The 18,126-nt window shown below is 35.8% G+C and overlaps 1 protein-coding gene across 1 annotated transcript in view; it reads left to right on the forward strand.

Annotated features, from left to right (window-relative positions):
• Positions 1 to 18,126, forward strand: part of IQCM (IQ motif containing M) — a 405,329-nt gene that overhangs the window by 188,972 nt on the left and 198,231 nt on the right. Inside the window, 2 exon segments of the mRNA XM_039479166.2 lie at positions 3,417 to 3,561; positions 10,108 to 10,242. Of these exon segments, the coding sequence (XP_039335100.1) occupies positions 3,417 to 3,561; positions 10,108 to 10,242 (280 nt within the window).

Genomic DNA, 18,126 nt, shown 5'->3' on the forward strand with positions numbered 1-18,126 from the left:
TGTATGTGCTTGAGATAATTATTTATAATATTCACTTGTTATTTCACTGTGTATAGGTTTAGCCATTTAAAAACATTTTTCCTTTTGTTTTTATAAGGTTTTCAAATAAAGCCTTTTTTTTTCATATTTTCATACCTAAATGATTAGACAAGGTTAGACTTCAATCAGTAAATGTGGTCAGGATATCTTATGGGTCTATAGCATCTTTATTCAGAGTTAAAAAGTCAAACTAGCAAAATATTTGCTGAAATATGACACAAAGTTTTAAAAAGCCTAACATATAAAAATCTCTCACAAACTGATAAGAAACACAGTAACAGAAATTAAGTCCCACTGAGTGTCATATGATGGTGGAATTCTCCAAACAATGAATAAATTACTTAAAAAAAGCCATGACCATATCAAGCAAAAGCAAATTGAAATACATACTAGAAAATCTTATTAAGCGTTGATAAGTATAATACATGTGTCCATTAAATTAATATAAATTAGAATATTATAATCAGTAATTTGCAGTAACTTTTATATTACAATATTGCTGTTGTAAGTAGAAATTTGTTTATATTGTTTACTGAGAACAGCATGGAAAAAAAAAGTAAGTAGAAATTTATACTTTTTTTCTGATAAATTCTACCTTGAGAAATATTTAGAATTATAGTAAAAGATTTACCTACTGAGCTGTACTAGCACAATAGCTGAGGCATATTTCCATGCAAAGGCTGGTAGGGACACTCCCTGTAATAAAAACCACATGGATGGACCATTGTCGTTTTCTCTGGCTCAACTTCCTAACCATGAAACGCCCTCGGTAACCTTGCAAATGCCTGAGATCTGAAAAGAGCTCCCTTACAAGATAGGTTGTGTTCCTCAAAAGAGTTATTACATTCTGAGGAAAAGGCACTCAAATTGAAGTTGGTAGCTGCCCAATGCCCCTCCTCTTCTTGGAAGTATCATCTGTCCAAGCAGCACATTCCAAGAGGGAACTTTTCTACTCAGGTTTTAAAGATACAGTCAAAACACTGCTTGATTTTTAATTACAAGCAAAAGAAATCCACCTATAGATTTAAGCAGAAAGTTGTTGAGTAGGATATTGTACAGAGGTTTCGAGAACTAAGTTCAAAAACCGAAAGGAATAGCAAAGGCTGGGTAGCTCCCAGTAATCCAGCCAAATTCTACACAACAAGACTCTGATGTAGATACTGAATCCTGGGTGTTTCTGCCTCTACAAATGCTGCCCTTGAAAAATGTATATTGCTGCTACAGTTACTCTCTCACACAAATAGATTTCCCAGGATCTACTCTTAAAAGTATTATTTGTTTCCATTCAAAGTTTAGGATTGGTGCAGGCAATGGGTAAAGCTCACATGTCTGCATCCTAGCAACAGAAGAGGTGTGAGTCATAAGTATCTGACTTTTGGTTTCAAATGATAGGAAGTGGGTTCTGCCTCCCACTAAGATTTATATGTAGGGAATGTGCCAAAGTGCGACCAATTTATTATTATTATTTTTAAGACAAAAGCCTATTGAACAAAAGGCAAATTAAAAATACACACTGAGGCCAGGCAGGGTGGCTCACACATGTAATACCAGCACTTTGGGAGGTTGAGATGGGTGGATCACCTGAGGTCAGGAGTTTAAAACCAGCCTGGCCAACATGGTGAAACCCCATCTCTACTAAAAATACAAGAAATATCTGGGCATGGTGGCTGGTGCCTGTAATCCCAGCTACTCAAGAGGCTGAGGCAGGAAATCTTTTGAGCTCTAGAGGTGGAGATTGTAGTGAACCAAGATCACACCATTGCACTCCAGCCTGGATGACAGGGAGAAACTCTGTTTCAAAAAAACCAACCAACCAACCAACCAAACACATTGAAAAATGTTATTAAATTAGCAAACATCCAGAATCTGCCATCAGATGGAAGGAGAAAGAAGAAGATGAATGTAGTAAAATTAAGATAATTTATTTTTCATTCACGTAAATAAAAAATATTATTTCACATAAATGGAAAATAACATGACAGCAACAAGAAAAATAATATGTAATATGAAATATGCTAGGAAAGAAACAAAACAAAATCTTGTAGAATGGGTGAAAATATGGCTGAGTACTACGGCTCATGCCTATACTCCCAGCAGTTTGGGAGGCCAAAGTGGGCAGATCACAAGATCAGGAGATCAAGACCATCCTGGCCAATATGGTGAAACCCCCATATCTACTAAAAATACAGAAATTAGCTGGGTATGGTGGTGTGTGCCTGTAGTCTCAACTACTCGGGAGGCTGAGGCAGGAGAATTGCTTGAACATGAGAGGCAGAGGTTGCAGTGAGTCAAGATCATGCCACTGCACTCCAGCCTGGCAAGAGCAAGACTCTTATAAATAAATAAATAAATAAATAAATAAATAAATAAATAAATAAATGGTTGAAAACACTAAATTGAAAGGAATATAAAGTATAATAGGTGGGTTCTGGAATGTCTCTATGCTGGTTTCAAAACAAATTCTACAACTTACTAGCTATGGAGCCTTGGGAAAGTTATTTAAATATTTTCTGCTTCAGATTTTTTGCATTTATAAAATGGCATGCAAAATACATTAAAGGAAAGCTGACTCAGCAGAAAATGTGTAAATGTAAATATATTCCTAAACAAACAAGAAATAATGAAAATTTTTAAAAATTAAGCCTTTAAGAAGTCAAGAACGAAAAAAAATAAATCTAAATATTATTTAGAAAGAAAGAAATTAATAAAAATATATACAGAAATTAATAAACCAGAAAGTGTAAAATGTTAAAATAATTGACTTGTTAACTAAAAGGAAATGGATATCTAGAAAATAAAAACAAATATAAAATAGGTAAATTTTTAAAACTTTAATTATAAAAACTGTTCTGGTGAAATGTTGAAAATGCATACACAGAAGAATGTAGTCACAGGTAAACTAATAAAACAAAATTTGCACATATGCTGAAAAGGGTTAATTTATTTAATATTCAAAGAGATATTTAGAAATCAACAAAAAATACTTAAAAAGTCCAATGAAAAATAGGTAAAAACCACGAATGTACAGTTTCCAAAGGAAATAACAGACAAAGATTCGATTAACACCTTAGTAAGACTATGTCATTTCTGGCAGAGTGGGCTACACCAGTATAGAAAGTGTCTATAAAAAAGCCAATATTGGAGCCTCTATTCTATGAGAAGTGTGAATATATAACGATAAGGCAATTCATAATGGAAATCTTTGAACTTCAGGGAGATGATGTTACTCTACAATGCATATATTTAACCAAACTAGGCAATAAACAATACATACACCCATAATTTAAGAAACTGGGTGAAATAGACTAAATGAAAGTGGCAAAGTCAAATTAAATATAAATACCAGAAATATATAAGGAGCTTTTCTGTCTTTGTAGGCTTTGTATCATGGACCGGATGTGAAAGCAGTTATTAACATGTATAGCAGACTAATCCACCGTGTTCGACATCGACATGGTCTTTGGAGGACAAGACAAATTGTCAACTTAGCAGAGCTGGAGGAATGGATGGACCGAAAAAAATGTAAGTGATGCAGATACTTCTGGTTTGAATTTAAGCTTGGAGTTAGTTTAACCATTGAAATTTTACATATAATTATCTGTAGAAAGCAAAGGTAGATTATATTTTATATTGCTGTAAACAATTTGCATTTTAAGTTAGCGTGTTGTATATTTGAATTACTTTATTAGCATTCTCTGCAAGTAACAGAAAACTCATTCTAGCTAACTAAAGCAAAGAGGAAATTTAATGGGAGAGTATTGCAAAGATAGTTAAAGAATCAGATTTCAGACTGAATATGAAACATAACTGCTTCAGAGATCTAGGAAACAGGAAATAAGGGACAATGTCGATTTGTCTCTTGGGGATAGATAAGCCCTACCACTTAAAGACTCTTCGTTCCTATGCTTTAAATTCATATTCCAGGGAGACAGTAACTGAGACCCTATAGCTTGAGTCAAAAATCCAACACTTTGCAGTGGGGGTAAGGAATCTTGCTTGAGAATTGCACAGAAAGTGTGTTCGTTGGAGGAGGGATAGCTGCACAAAGGAAAAGTATTTATATCAGGACAGTAGTTAATGGACACTGAGCATACTGAATAACACATTGCTTATTAATATTAGAATTCTATTCACAGAACAAATTCTCCAATTTATATTTTAATTTTCAGAGATCCCAGTTTATATTTATATTGAATGAATTCAGTATTGCTTAGGATTAGGATAGATTATTAGGGCCAGTTTCTTGACTAAAAAATTGATACAAGTGAATTATACTTAAAAAGAATCATTTTCTTACTGCTTTATAAGGTAAAAATGTGAAAAATTTGGTTGTCTCACTTAGTCATACAGTGTTTATTTTACATTTAAGACTGTAAGTTTCATGACAGGGAACTTACAGATGGAAAGACAAGAAGATGAAAGAACAAGAAAGCAAGAGAAAGCGAGAGAGGTGGAGAAGGAGGAAGATCCTTCTCCCATTAGGAAGCTACTTAGACTCCTTTTACTTACAGAATTGAGAGAGAGACAGAGAGAGAGAGATAGTGAGAGAGTCATATATATTTATCAGTAAATACTCACTATCTAGAAAATGCCCGGTTTACAAGAAGGGCTAAAAAATATTTGTTAAAATGATATTTTTAAATTGTTTATTAGTTTTGACAAAATTATGTGCCAAAAGCTATTTACAGATAACTGGAACTCTTTGAGTTAGAATAATTTCTTTTCTGTGGTTAGAGGTAGAGGCAGGAAGAGAGAGAGGAGAAAGAGAGAAAAGAGGGAGCATGATTTTTGTATATAAGTCAGAGGTTGCTAAATCAATTAACCCAGCCAAGGGCCAACAGCCTGGTTTCTAGAGAAAAGAGCAGAAAGAGCAAAGTGTTGGAGAGATGGAAAGACAGGAAGAAAGAACAAGAAAGCAAGAGAGAGAGAAAGGCAGAGAAAGAGAAAAATCCTTCTCCCATTATGAGGCTACTTAGATTCCTTTTACTTATAGAACTGAGATCTATATATATATATATATATATATATATATATACACACACACACACACACACACACAGAGAGAGAGAGAGAGAGAGAGAGAGAGTGTATGTGTGTGTGTGTGTGTGTCAGATTTTAAGACCTTTGCCCATAAACTCTCCATACCACTAGTACAAAATTCAGGAAGATCTTAGTACTTTTTTATGGTTAGTAGTTTATATTACATAATCTAATATGAATGTGCCAATTTTATACTATTTATCAAAATATATGCTTTACAGTTATTTTACTGACAACCTTTTCTTTTCCATCCACTTTAATTTTAAGCTTCTGACTTCCAAATCACATATTCTTTTCAAAAAGCTCCTATTATTTTACTCAGTCTTCTCTTCATACCCCAAACTATCACTAAATTCATTTTTATTCTTATAGACTGTTGCTTATTTTTCATAGCTTTACTTTCTTTCCATGACTTCTCAGTTTGTAACTGCAGATTTCAATATTTTTGCATCCTAAAATATCCCCTCATTTTGAAAAAAATAGTTACCGTGATTTCTGTTTTCCAGCCTGAACTCTGATGCTTTCTAGCTGAGAAGCTTTTTCAGTAAAGCTCTTGTAGAAAGTGAGTGTTAAGCCAACTAGATTATGAGGAAAGACGGTTCTAAGCAGAGGGAGCAGCAAGCACAAAGGCCTTAATTTGGAGGCAGCTAGTCTTAGAGGAAGCCAGGAGACTAATATTACTGGAATAAAGTTTTGAGTTGAGAGCAGAGTAAAATGAAATTGTAAGGGTAGTGGGGAGTGCAGGTTGTGTCAAGCTTTATAGACCATTGCATTTTACCTTGAGAGAACTGGGAAGCCTTTGGAGGACTGGGAACAGAGGACTATGAAGCAACTTGTGTTGCAGATATCACTCTGGTAATTTTGTTGAGAATAGGCTAACATGAGGCAAAAACAGAATAAAGGAGTCCAATTAGAACAGATGGTGCTCTAATATAGGAGCTGAACAGTAGAACAGAATTTGGCAAATGAATAATTTAAAGAATTACCAACCAAAACATCCATTTACATTGAGGGGTAACTCAACAGAGACATAATTTGCAAGTTCTAATTTATCTTCATGTTACTTAGAAAATTCCTTCCATCCTTTCTTCATCCATGTGTTGATGGCTAATTGGTTGATGATACTTGGCAGATATCTATACACCTTTTAAAGCATCTTTCAATAATCAGAAAATTTCATTAATTTTCATGATTTAAATTTTATATTTACCCTAAATATATCATCCTTGAATAATAATTCTTCTAGCATGTTGCTGAAAGTTTGCTCATACGGCATAATTTACAGGTTAAGGGCACTGTTCTCAATACTGTTTCAAAGACATAATATTAATAGGTATGCCAATATTATCTTTTGAGAAACATATAAAACTGATTAATTCAAGGAAAAACTAATAAAGCTCTATATACTTTTTCAAGGAGAAATACATTTACTTAATCAAAAAAGTGAAAGGTGACATTATTTTTGTTTTAGTTTAGAATCAGACTCTGAGACAAGAATTCAAGTACAATTAATTTTTTTGAGAGTTAATCCTAGGCAATACTGTTGATCAAATGGAGAAAGGAGACAGACGGAAAGGAGTCAAAAGAGAGTCCAGTATCAAGCAAATTACTATGTGGACTACTAAAGCCTAATTCCTCTAGGTAACTAAGAAAAAACAGTGTAAACAACTTGCCTTTAGTGCTGGGTCTATATCAACCAGCTCCCCTGAGTCAGTGGTTGAGGTCCACTCCAAAGGGGGTCTTAGTTTCCTTTGTGCCTGGCTTGCTGCGCAGGTGGGCTGAGTAAATGCCTGCAGCCAGAGGGAGCCCTTAGGCAATGGAATGAGGATGCTGGCAATTGAAAGTCAAGTTAGCATACCCAGAAATAAGGGACATGGAGATATAGATGGGGCACTGAAAGAAACGATCTAGTTTGCTTACTTCAAAAGAGACAAACAGTCATAAATATAGTAAATATAAATTTCCATTTATTTTACTGCTGTGTTTCAGGATCTCAAATAGCTCTTCATATTTAGACAGTCATTAAATATGTCTTTAATTTGTTGACATCTCATGGTTATCTCCCTCAACAAAATGAAGGAATGAATGGAAAAACTGAAATCCATGTGGTTGAGTACCAGGATGATAAAACTTCTATTAGAAACCACCCTGGTGCCCTTTGTCATTGGCAGCAAGAGCTAAACCTGTGAACAGCCCCTGACATCCTGTAAATACTGACTTATTCAATCAGCTTCATGGGGTTAAATGTAACATTTCAAAGTAGACACTCAGTGTCACTTTTTTGAAAAAAAAAATTATTTATGGAAAACTACACTTATAAAATATATGCATCAGTTCTCTTTGTTGTTATCTAACTCCTTTCTAATGTCACACTGAATGAGCAAAAACTGGAAGCATTCCCTTTGAAATCTGGCACTAGACAAGGATGCCCTTTCTTACCACTCCTATTCAATATAGTATTGGAAGTTCTGGCCAAAGTAATCAGGCAAGTAAAAGAAATAAAGTGTATTCAATTAGGAAAGGAGGAAGTCAAATCATCTCTATTTGCAGACGACATGATTGTATATTTAGAAGACCCTATCCTCTTAGCCCAAAATCTGCTGAAACTGATAAGCAACTTCAGCAAAGTCTCAGGATACAAAATCAATGTGCAAAAATCAGAAGCATTCCTATACACCAATAACAGACTTAAAGCGAGCCAAATCAAGAACAAACTGCCATTCATAATTGCTACAAAGAGAATAAAATACCTAGGAATACAACTAATGAAGGATGTAAAGGACCTCTTCAAGGAGAACTACAAACCACTGCTCAAGGAAATAAGAGAGGACACAAAGAGATGGAGAAACATTGTGTGCTCATGGTTAGGAAGAATCAATATCATGAAAATGGCCATAGGACCCAAAGTAATTTATAGATTCACTATCCCCATCAAGCTACCAATGACCTTCTTCACCAGACTGGAAAAAAAACACTTTAAAATTCATATGGAACCAAAAGAGAGCCCACAGAGCCACGTCAATTCTAAGCAAAAAGAACAAAGCTGGAGGCATCACGTTACCTGACTTCAAACTATACTACAAGGCTATGGTTATCAAAACAGCATGGTACTGGTACCAAAACAGAGATATAGACTAATGGAACAGAACAGAGGCCTTCGAGGCAATGCCACACATCTACAGCCATCTGATTTTTGACAAATGTAACAAAAGTAAGCAATGGGGAAAGGATTCCCGGTTACTAAATGATGTTGGGAAAACTGGCTAGCCGTGTGCAGAAAGCAGAAACTGGACCCCTTCCTGACACTTACACTAAAATTAACTCCAGATGGATTAAAGACTTAAGAATAAGACCTAACATAAAAACCCTAGAAGAAAACCTAGGCAAAATCACTCAGGAGATAGGCATAGGCAAGGACTTCATGACTAAAACACCAAAAGCACTGGCAACAAAAGCTAAAATAGACAAATTGGATCTAATTAAACTCTAGAGCTTCTGTACAGCAAAAGAAACAATCATTAGAGTGAACCAGCAACCAACAGAATGGGAAAAGATTTTTGCAATCTACCCATCTGACAAAGGACTTATATCCAAAATCTACAAAGAACTAAAACAGACTTACAAGAAAAAAACAAATAAATCCATTCAAAAGTGGGCAAATTCGATATGAACAGATACTTTTCAAAAGAAAACCTATATGAGGCCAACAAACATGAAAGAATGCTCATCATCACTGGTCATTCGAGAAATGCACATCAAAACTACATTGAGATACCATCTCATGCTAGTTAGAATGGTGATCATTAAAACATCTGGAGACAACAGATGCTGGAGAGGGTGTGGAGAAATAGGAACACTTTTATACTGTTGGTGGGAGTGTAAATTAGTTCAACCATTGTGGAAAGACAGTGTGGTGATTCCTCAAGGACCTAGAAATAGAAATTTCATTTGACCTAGCAATCCCAGTACTGGGTGTATACCCAAATGATTACAGATTGTTCTATTATAAAGACACACACACACATATGTTCATTGCAGCACTGTTTACAATAAAAAAGACTTGGAACCAACCCAAATGCCCATCAATGATAGACTGGACAGGGAAAATGTAGCACATATACACCATGGAATATTATGCAGCCATCAAAAACGATGAGTTCGTGTCCTTTGCAGGGACATGGATGAATCTGGAAACTGTCATTCTCAGCTAACTGACACCAGAACAGATAATCAAACACTGCATGTTCTCACTCATAGGTGGGTGTTGAACAATTAGAACACATGGACACAGGGAGGGGAGCATCATACACTGAGGTCTGTTGTGAGGGACTAGGGGAGGGACAGTTGGGGGGTAGGGATTTGGGGAAGGATAACATGGGGAGAAAAGCCATATATAGGTGATGGGGAGGAAAGCAGCAAACCACATTGCCATGTATGTTCCTATGCAACAATCCTGCATGTTCTTTACATGTACCCCAGAACCTAAAATGCAATAAATATATATATACCTGAAAGTAGAATACATGAAATTAGTGAGCAAAAAGTATACATTGCTCCCAATTCGGGGGCAACTTAAGAAATAGAATAAGCCATCCAAAGTGGAATTACCAATGTCAGTAGTTAGAATATGCGTAAAAGCCAAAAGGAGATTAAAAGATTAGAGGAGCTAATAAACAATGAGGAGTTAAATGGATCAGTAGGAGTCAGGTTCCCCGAAGTCCTGGAATGAAAGCTATGTCTTATGATATGGTTGAGTTTACATTGTAGGATTTATGGTCAATTGTCATGAAACCAGTATAGAAGATACCAGTATTCATCTTGGGGATTCAAGTAAAAGTTTCACTACTGTGGAATGTGAGGAGAGAGAATCATGCACACTTCCTTCTACTGTTTGCCAGAAGGTTGACATAGTGCTAGTCTAATCATGGAGAGTTACTGGTAGACATGAAAATAAATCTGGAGTTAAAGTTTTTTATTTAATATATTTTTTAAAAGAAAATATTTTCATTTACATTTTTGTCCTTTTAGTCTATGAAATAATGTTTGCTAAGAGAGAAAATTGGCAAAAAATAGAAAGAGGAGAGCTACCCAGTTTCTTCAGTGACTGTGGTCATTTCCCAACTCAGAAACAAATTGATGATACTTGGGACCTGGTCCATCAAGGTGAGTGGTTTCTCATTTCTTCTTCTTTTATTTTTTCTTTCTTTTCCTTTCCACTTCCTTCTTTTCTCTCTGCCAGCTTTTCTCAGTTGTTCTCTTCTTTTCTTCATTCCTTCTCTTACTTTTACTAAACTTGTTTATAAGTCCTTTTCCTCAAATTTCTTTGTATGTGATCTTAATATATGTGAAGGAAAATATGTGAAAAGTAAGTTAAAAGAAGTTAATACAATATAGATTTTTGGAGGGAGATGGAAGAGATGGTTTTCATTTTCATAGCTTTTAAGTATTTTTGATATAAAGTAAGTTACATCAAACTGAGTATATTTTAAACTATTATATTTTAAATACTGACACTAGGAGGGTTTCTCCTGGATAATTAGATTTGATACTGGAGAACATAATTCAGTTAAAATATATAAACATTGTAAGCTATTTCAATACAATAGACTGTCACAGAAAATCATTTCTGAATAGTATATAAAAATATTGTTTACAAAAATTTTAATAATTTAAATGGAGCAGGATTTCTGTCTTCACTAAAGACTAATAAGGGGATGTAAAGTGTCACAAAGTCATGAAAAAATATCAATAAATTTTCCTTTAATTTTTTAAGATTCTTCTCAGCTTTTCTGTCTTTCCTCCCCAGCTTTACTGAAGTATAATTGACAAATTAAAATGGTTTATATTAAAGATGTAATGTGATAATTTGAGATACATATTCATTGTGTAATGACCACCACAACCAAATTAATCATATATCCATCACCATCCATGGTCACCGTGTTTGTGTGAGTGTGAGCGCATGGTGAGGATGTGTAAGATCTATTCTTCTAGCCTATTTCAGGTAGTCAATACAGTATTAACTACAGTCACCATGCTGTACATTAGATACTTAGAAGTTATTTGTCTTTCAAACTGAATGTTTGTATGTTTTGACCAACATCTCCTTAATTCCCTCCAACCCTCAGCCCTGGCAACTGCTATCCTATTCTATGTTTTTATATTAACTTTAATAGATTCCACATATAAGTGAGACTATACAGTATTTGTATCACCATATCTGGCTTATTTAACCTAGCATAATGTCTTCCAAGTTCATCTTCATTAAAACAAATGACAAAATTTCCTTAGTTTTCAAGGCTGAATAGTCTTCTATTGTGTATAATACCAAATTTTCTTTATCCATTCATCTGTTGATGGGCACTTACATTGCTTTCTTAACTTGGCTATTGTGAATAATGCAGCAAGGGGGTACAGATACCTCTTTAACAAAATAATTTCATTTCTTTGGATATATACCCAGTTGTAGGAGTGTTGAATCTTATGGTAGTTCTATTTTTAATTGTTTATGGAAATTCCATATTGTTTTACGTAATGGGTATACTAATCTACATTCTATTAACAGTGTACAAGGATTCCCTTTTCTCCACATCTTTGCCAATACTTGCTATCTCTTGTCTTTTTAATAATAGTTATAATACTAAGTGTGAGGTAATATCTCATTGGCATTTTGACTTACATTTCCCTGATGATCATATACCTCTTGGCCATTTGCATATCTTCTTTGGAAAAATGTTTATTCAGGTTTGTTGGCCATTTTTGAAATACATTATTTGGGAGGTTTTGCTATTAAGTTGTATGCTTATCATTTTAAATACTAATTCTTTACCAGGTATATGGTTTGCAAATATTTTCTCCCATTCTGTGAGTTCTCTTTTCATTTTGTTGATTGTGTTTGTGGATTATTTGTTCTTTTTGCTGTTGAATTGTTTCATTATTATTATTATTATTATTATTATTATAATACTTTAAGTTCTGGGATACATATGCAGAATGCGCAGGTTTGTTACATAAGTATACACATGTCATGGTGGTTTGCTGCATCCATCAACTTGCCATCTACATTAGATATTTTTCCAAATGCTCTCTCTTCCCTAGCCCCCCATGCCCTGACAGGCCCCAATGTGTGATGTTTCCTTCTCCGTGTCCATGTGTTCTCATTGCTCAACTACCACTTATGAGTGAGAACATGCGGTGTTTGTTTTTCTGTTCTGGTGTTAGTTTGTTGAGAATTATGGTTTCCAGTTTCATCCACGTCCCTGAAAGGACATTAACTTATCATTTTTTATGGCTGCATAGTATTCCATGGGGTGGATGTGCCAGAGTCTATCACTGATGAGCATTTGGGTTGGTTCCAAGTCTGCGCTATTGTAAACAGTGCTGCAATAAACATACATGTGCATGTGTCTTTATAGTTGAATGATTTATAATCCTTTGGGTTATACTTAGTAATGGGATTACTAGGTCAAATGGTATTTCTAGTTCTAGATCCTTGAGGAATCACTGCACTGTCTTCCACAATGATTGAACTAATGTAGGTAAACGAATTTACACTCCCACCAACAGTGTAGAAGTGTTTCTATTTTTCCACATCCTCACCAGCATCTGTTGTTTGCTGAGTTTTTAATGATTGCCATTCTAACTGGCGTGAGATTGTATCTCAATGTGGTTTTCATTTGCATTTCTTTAATGACCAGTGATGATGAGCTTTTTTCATGTTTGTTGGCTGCATAAATGTCTTCTTTAGAGAAAGGACTGCTCATATCCTTTGCCTACTTTTTGATGGGATTGTTTGTTTTTTTCTTGTAAATTTGTTTAAGCCCCTTATAGATTCTGGATATTAGCTCTTTGTCAGATGGATAGATTGCAAAAATTTTCTCTCATTCTCTAGGTTGTTTGCTCACTCTGATGATAGTTTCTTTTGCTATGCAGAAGCTCTTATTTTAATTAGATCTTTTTGTCTATTTTGGCTTTTGTTGCCATTGTTTTTGGTGTTTTGGTCATGAAGTCTTTGCCCATGCCTATGTCCTGAAGGATATTGCCTAGATTCTCTTCTAGGGTTTTAAGGGTGGTACGTATTATGTTTAAGTATTTAATCCATCTTGAGTTAATTTTTGTATAAGATGTAAGGAAGGGATCCAGTTTCAGCTTTCTGCATATGGCTAGCCAGTTTTCCCAACTGCATTTATTAAATAGGGAATCCTTTCCCCATTGCTTGTTTTTATCAGCAATGGGGAATGTCAATGTCAAAGATCAGATGGTTGTAGACATGTGATGTTATTTCTGAGGCTTCTGTTCTGTTCCATTGGTCTGTATATCGTTTTTGGTACCAGTACCATGCTGTTTTGGTTACTCTAGCCTTGTAGTATAGTTTGAAGTCAGGTAGCATGTTGCCTCCAGCTTTGTTCTTTTTGGTTAGGATTGTCTTGGCTATATGAACTCTTTTTTGGTTCCGTATGAAATTAGGTAGTTTTTTGTTTTTTGTTTTTTTTTTCCAATTCTATGAAGAAAGTCAATGGTAGCTTGATGGGGAAAGCACTGAATCTATAAATTACTTTAGGCAGTATGTCCATTTTCATGATGTTGATTTTTTCTATCCATGAGCATGGAATTTTTATCCATTTATTTGTCTCCTCTCTTATTGCCTTGGGCAGTGGTTTGTAGTTCTCCTTTAATAGGTCCTTCACATCCCTTGTAAGTATTCCTAGGTATTTTATTCTTTTTGTAGCAATTGTGAATGGGAGTTCACTCATGATTTGGCTCTCTGTTATTGGTGTATAGGACTGCTTGTAAATTTTGTACATTGATTTTGTATCTTGATACTTAAGCTGAAGTTGCTTATCAGCTTAAGGAAATTTTGGGCTGAGATGATGGGGCTCTCTAACTATACAATGATGTCATTTGCAAATACAGACAATTTGACTTTCTCTTTTTCTATTTGAATACCCTTTATTTGTTTCTCTTGCCTGATTGCCCTGGCCAGAACTTCCAATACTATATTGAATAGGAGTGGTGAGAGAGGGCATCCTTGTCTTGTGCCAGTTTTCAGAAGGAATGCTTCCAGTTTTTGCCCATTCAGTATATTGGCTGTGGGTTTTTCATAAATAGCTTTTATTATTTTGAGATACATTCCATTGATACTTTGTTTATTAGAGTTTTTAACATGAAGGTCTGTTAAATTTTGTTGTCAGCTTTTCTGCATCTATTGAGATAATAATGTGCTTTTTGACATTGATTCTGTTTATTTGATGGATTATGTTTATTGATTTGCATATGTTGAACCAGCCTTGCATCCCCGGGTGAAGCCAACTTAATCATAGTGGATAATCTTTTTGATGTGCTGCTGGATTTAGTTTCTCAGTATTTTATTGAGGATTTTTGCATCAATATTCATCAGGAATATTGGTTTGAAATTTTCTTTTTTTTGTATCTCTGTCAGGTTTTTATATCAGGATAATGCTAGCCTCATAAAATGAGTTAGGAAGGGGCCGGGCGCGGTGGCTCAAGCCTGTAATCCCAGTACTTTGGGAGGCTGAGGTGGGTGGATCATGAGGTCAAGAGACCGAGACCATCCTGGTCAACATGGTGAAACCCTGTCTCTACTAAAAATACAAAAAATTAGCTGGGCATGGTGGTGCATGCCTGTAATCCCAGCTACTCAGGAGGCTGATGCAGGAGAATTGCCTGAACCCAGGAGGCGGAGGTTGCAGTGAGCCGAGATCATGCCATTGCACTCCAGCCTGGGTAACATGAGCGAAACTCCGTCTCAAAAAAAAAAAAAAAAAAAAAGAGTTAGGAAGGATTCCCTCTTTTTCTGTTGTTTGGAATAGTTTCAGAAGAACTGATACCAGCTCCTGTTTGTACCTCTGGTTTAAGTCAGCTATGAATCTGACTGGTCCTGGACTTTTTTGGTTGGTAGGCTATTAATTCCTGCCTCAGTTTCAGAACTTGTTATTAGTCTGTTTAGGGATTTGACTTCTTCTGGTTTAAACTTCGGTAGGTGTATGTGTCCAGGAATTTATGCATTTCTGTTAGATTTTTTAGTTTATTTGTGTAGAAGTGTTTATAGTGTCCTCTGATGGTAGTTTATATTTCTGTGAGATCAATGGTGATATCCCCTTTATCATTTTTTATTGCATGTATTTTATACTACTCTCTTTTCTTCTTTATTCGTCTGCTACCAGTCTATTTTGTTGAACTTTCAAAAACCAGCTGCTGGATTCACTGATTTTTTTTTGCAGGGATTTTTGTTTGTGTCTCTCTCTCCTTCAGTTCTGCTCTGATCTTAGTTATTTCTTGTCTTCTGTTAGCTTTTGAATTTATTTGCTCTTGCTTCTCTAGTTCTTTTAATTGTGATCCTAGGGTGTTAATTTTAGATCTTTCCTATTTTCTCTTATGGAACTTTAGTGCTATAAATTTCCTTCTACACATTGCTTTAAATGTGTCTCAAATATTCTGGTATCTTGTGTCTTTGTTCTCATTGGCTTCAAGTAACATCTTTATTTCTGCCTTCATTTCGTTATTTACCCAGTAGTCATTCAGGAGCAGGTTGTTCAGTTTCCAAATAGTTGTGTGGTTTTGAGTGAGTTTCTTAATCCTGAGTTCTAATTTGGTTGAACTGTGATCTGAGAGACTGTTATGCTTTCCATTCTTTTGCATTTGCTGAGGAGTGTTTTATTTCAAATTACATGGTCAATTTTAGAATAAGTGTGATATGGTGCTGAGAAGAATGTATATTTTGTTGATTTAGGATGGAGAGTTTTGTAGATGTCTATTAGGTCGTCTTGGTCCAGAGCTGAGTTCAAATCCTGGATCCTTGTTACTTTCCTGTCTCATTGATCTGTCTAATATTGACAGTGGGGTGTTAAAGTCTCCCACTATTGTTGTTTGGGAGTCCAATTCTCTTTGTAGTTCTCTAAGAACTTGCTTTATGAATCTGGGTGCTCTTGTATTGGGTGCATATTTAGGATAGTTAGCTCTTCTTGTTGCATTGATCCCTTTACCAATTTGTAATGCCCTTGTCTCTTTTGATCTTTGTTGGGTTAAAGTCTGTTTTTTTCAGAGACTAGGCTTGCAAACCCTGCTTTCTTTTTTGCTTTCCATTTGCTTGGTAAATCTTCCTTCATCTCTTTATTTTGCGCCTATGTGTGTATTTGCACATGACATGAATCTCCTAAATACAGCAGTCTTTATCTAATTTACCAGTCTCTGTCTTTTAAATGGGGCATTTAGCATGTTTCCATTTAAGGTTAATATTGTTATGTGTAAACTTGATCCTGTCATTATGATGCTAGCTGGTTCTTTTGCTAGCATTAGCAAAAGATGCAGTTTGTTCATAGTATTGATTGTCTTTACAATTTGGAATGTTTTTGCAGTGGCTGGTACTGGTTGTTTCTTTCCATGTTTAGTGCTTCCTTCAGAAGCTCTTGTAAGGCAGGTCTGGTGGTGACAAAATCTCCCAGGATATGCTTGTCTGTAGAGGGTTTTATTTTTCCTTCATTTATAAAGCTTAGTTTGGTTGAATAAGAAATTCTGGGTTGAAAGTACTTTTCTTTAAGAATATTGAATATTGGCCCCCACTCTCTTCTGGCTTGTAGGGTTTCTGCTGAGACATCTGCTGTTAGTCTGATGGGCTTCTTGTTTTTGGTAACCTGACCTTTCTCTCTGGCTGCCCTTAACATTTTTTTATTCATTTCAACCTTGGTGAGTCTGACGATTATGTGTCTTGGGGTTGCTATTCTCAAGGAGGATCTTTGTGATGTTTCTGTATATCCTAAATTTAATGTTAGCCTGCCTTGCTAGGTTGTGGAAGTTCTCCTGGATTATATTCTGAAGAGTGTTTTTTATCTTTGTTGGTTTCATTCTACCTGTCACTTTCAGGTACACCAGTCAAATGTAGATTTGGTGTTTTCACATAGTCCCATATTTCTTGGAAGCCTTGCTCATCTCTTTTCACTCTTTTTTCTAATCTTGTCTTCTTGCTTTATTTCATTTAACTGATCTTCAATCTCTGATATCCTTTCTTCCGCTTGATTGATTTGGCTATTGATACTTGTGAATGCTTCATCAAGTTCTCATGCTGTGTTTTTAAGTCCATCAGGCCATTTATTTTCTTCTCTAAATTGGTTATTCTAGTTAGCAATTTGTCTAACAATTTTTCCAGTTTCTTAGCTTCCTTGAATTGGGTTAAAATATGCTCCTTTAGCTTGGAGAAGTGTGTTATTACTCACCTTCTGAAGCTTACTTCTGTCAATTCATCCAACTCATTCTCTGTCCAGTTATTTTCTCTTGCTGGCAAGGAGTTGTGATTCTTTGGAGAAGTAGTGTTCTGGTTTTTGGAATTTTCAATCTTTTTTTTTTTTTTTTTTGCTGCTTTCTCCCCATCTTCATGAATTTATCCACCTTTGGCCTATGATGTTGGTAACCTTTAGATGGGGTCTCTGAATGGACATCCTTTTTGTTAATGTTGCTATTATTCCTTTCTGTTTGTTAGTTTTTGTGCTAACAGGGCCCTCTGCTGCAGGTCTGTTGCAGTTTGCTGAAGGTCCAACCTGTTTGCCTGGGCATCACCAGCCAAGGCCGCAGAACAGCAAAGATTGCTTGCTGCCTGTTCCTTCCTCTGGAAGTTTCATCTCAGAGGAGCACCCACCAGATGCCAGCCAGAACTCTCCTGTATGAGGTGTCTGTGGGGCCCTATTGGGAGATGTCTTCCAGGTAGGATACATAGGAGTCAGGGATCTACTTGAGGAGGCAGTTTGTCCCTTATCAGAGTTGAATGCTGTGCTGGGAGATCTGTTGCTGCTCTCTTTAGAGCTGTCAGGCAGGGAGTTTTAAGTCTGCTAAAGCTGTGCCCACAGCTACTTCTTTCCCCAGGTGCTCTGTCCCAGGGAGACGGGGGTTTTATCTATAAGTCCGTCCATGGGACTGCTACCTTTTTTTCACAGATGCCCTGTCCAGAGAAGAGGAATCTAGAAAGGCAGTTTGGCTGTAGTGGTCTTGCTGAGCTGCAGAGGGCTCCACCCAGTTCAAATTTCCCCGTGACTTGGC

This window comes from Saimiri boliviensis, chromosome 3, assembly GCF_048565385.1.
Source record: "Saimiri boliviensis isolate mSaiBol1 chromosome 3, mSaiBol1.pri, whole genome shotgun sequence".
Lineage (NCBI taxonomy): Eukaryota > Metazoa > Chordata > Mammalia > Primates > Cebidae > Saimiri > Saimiri boliviensis.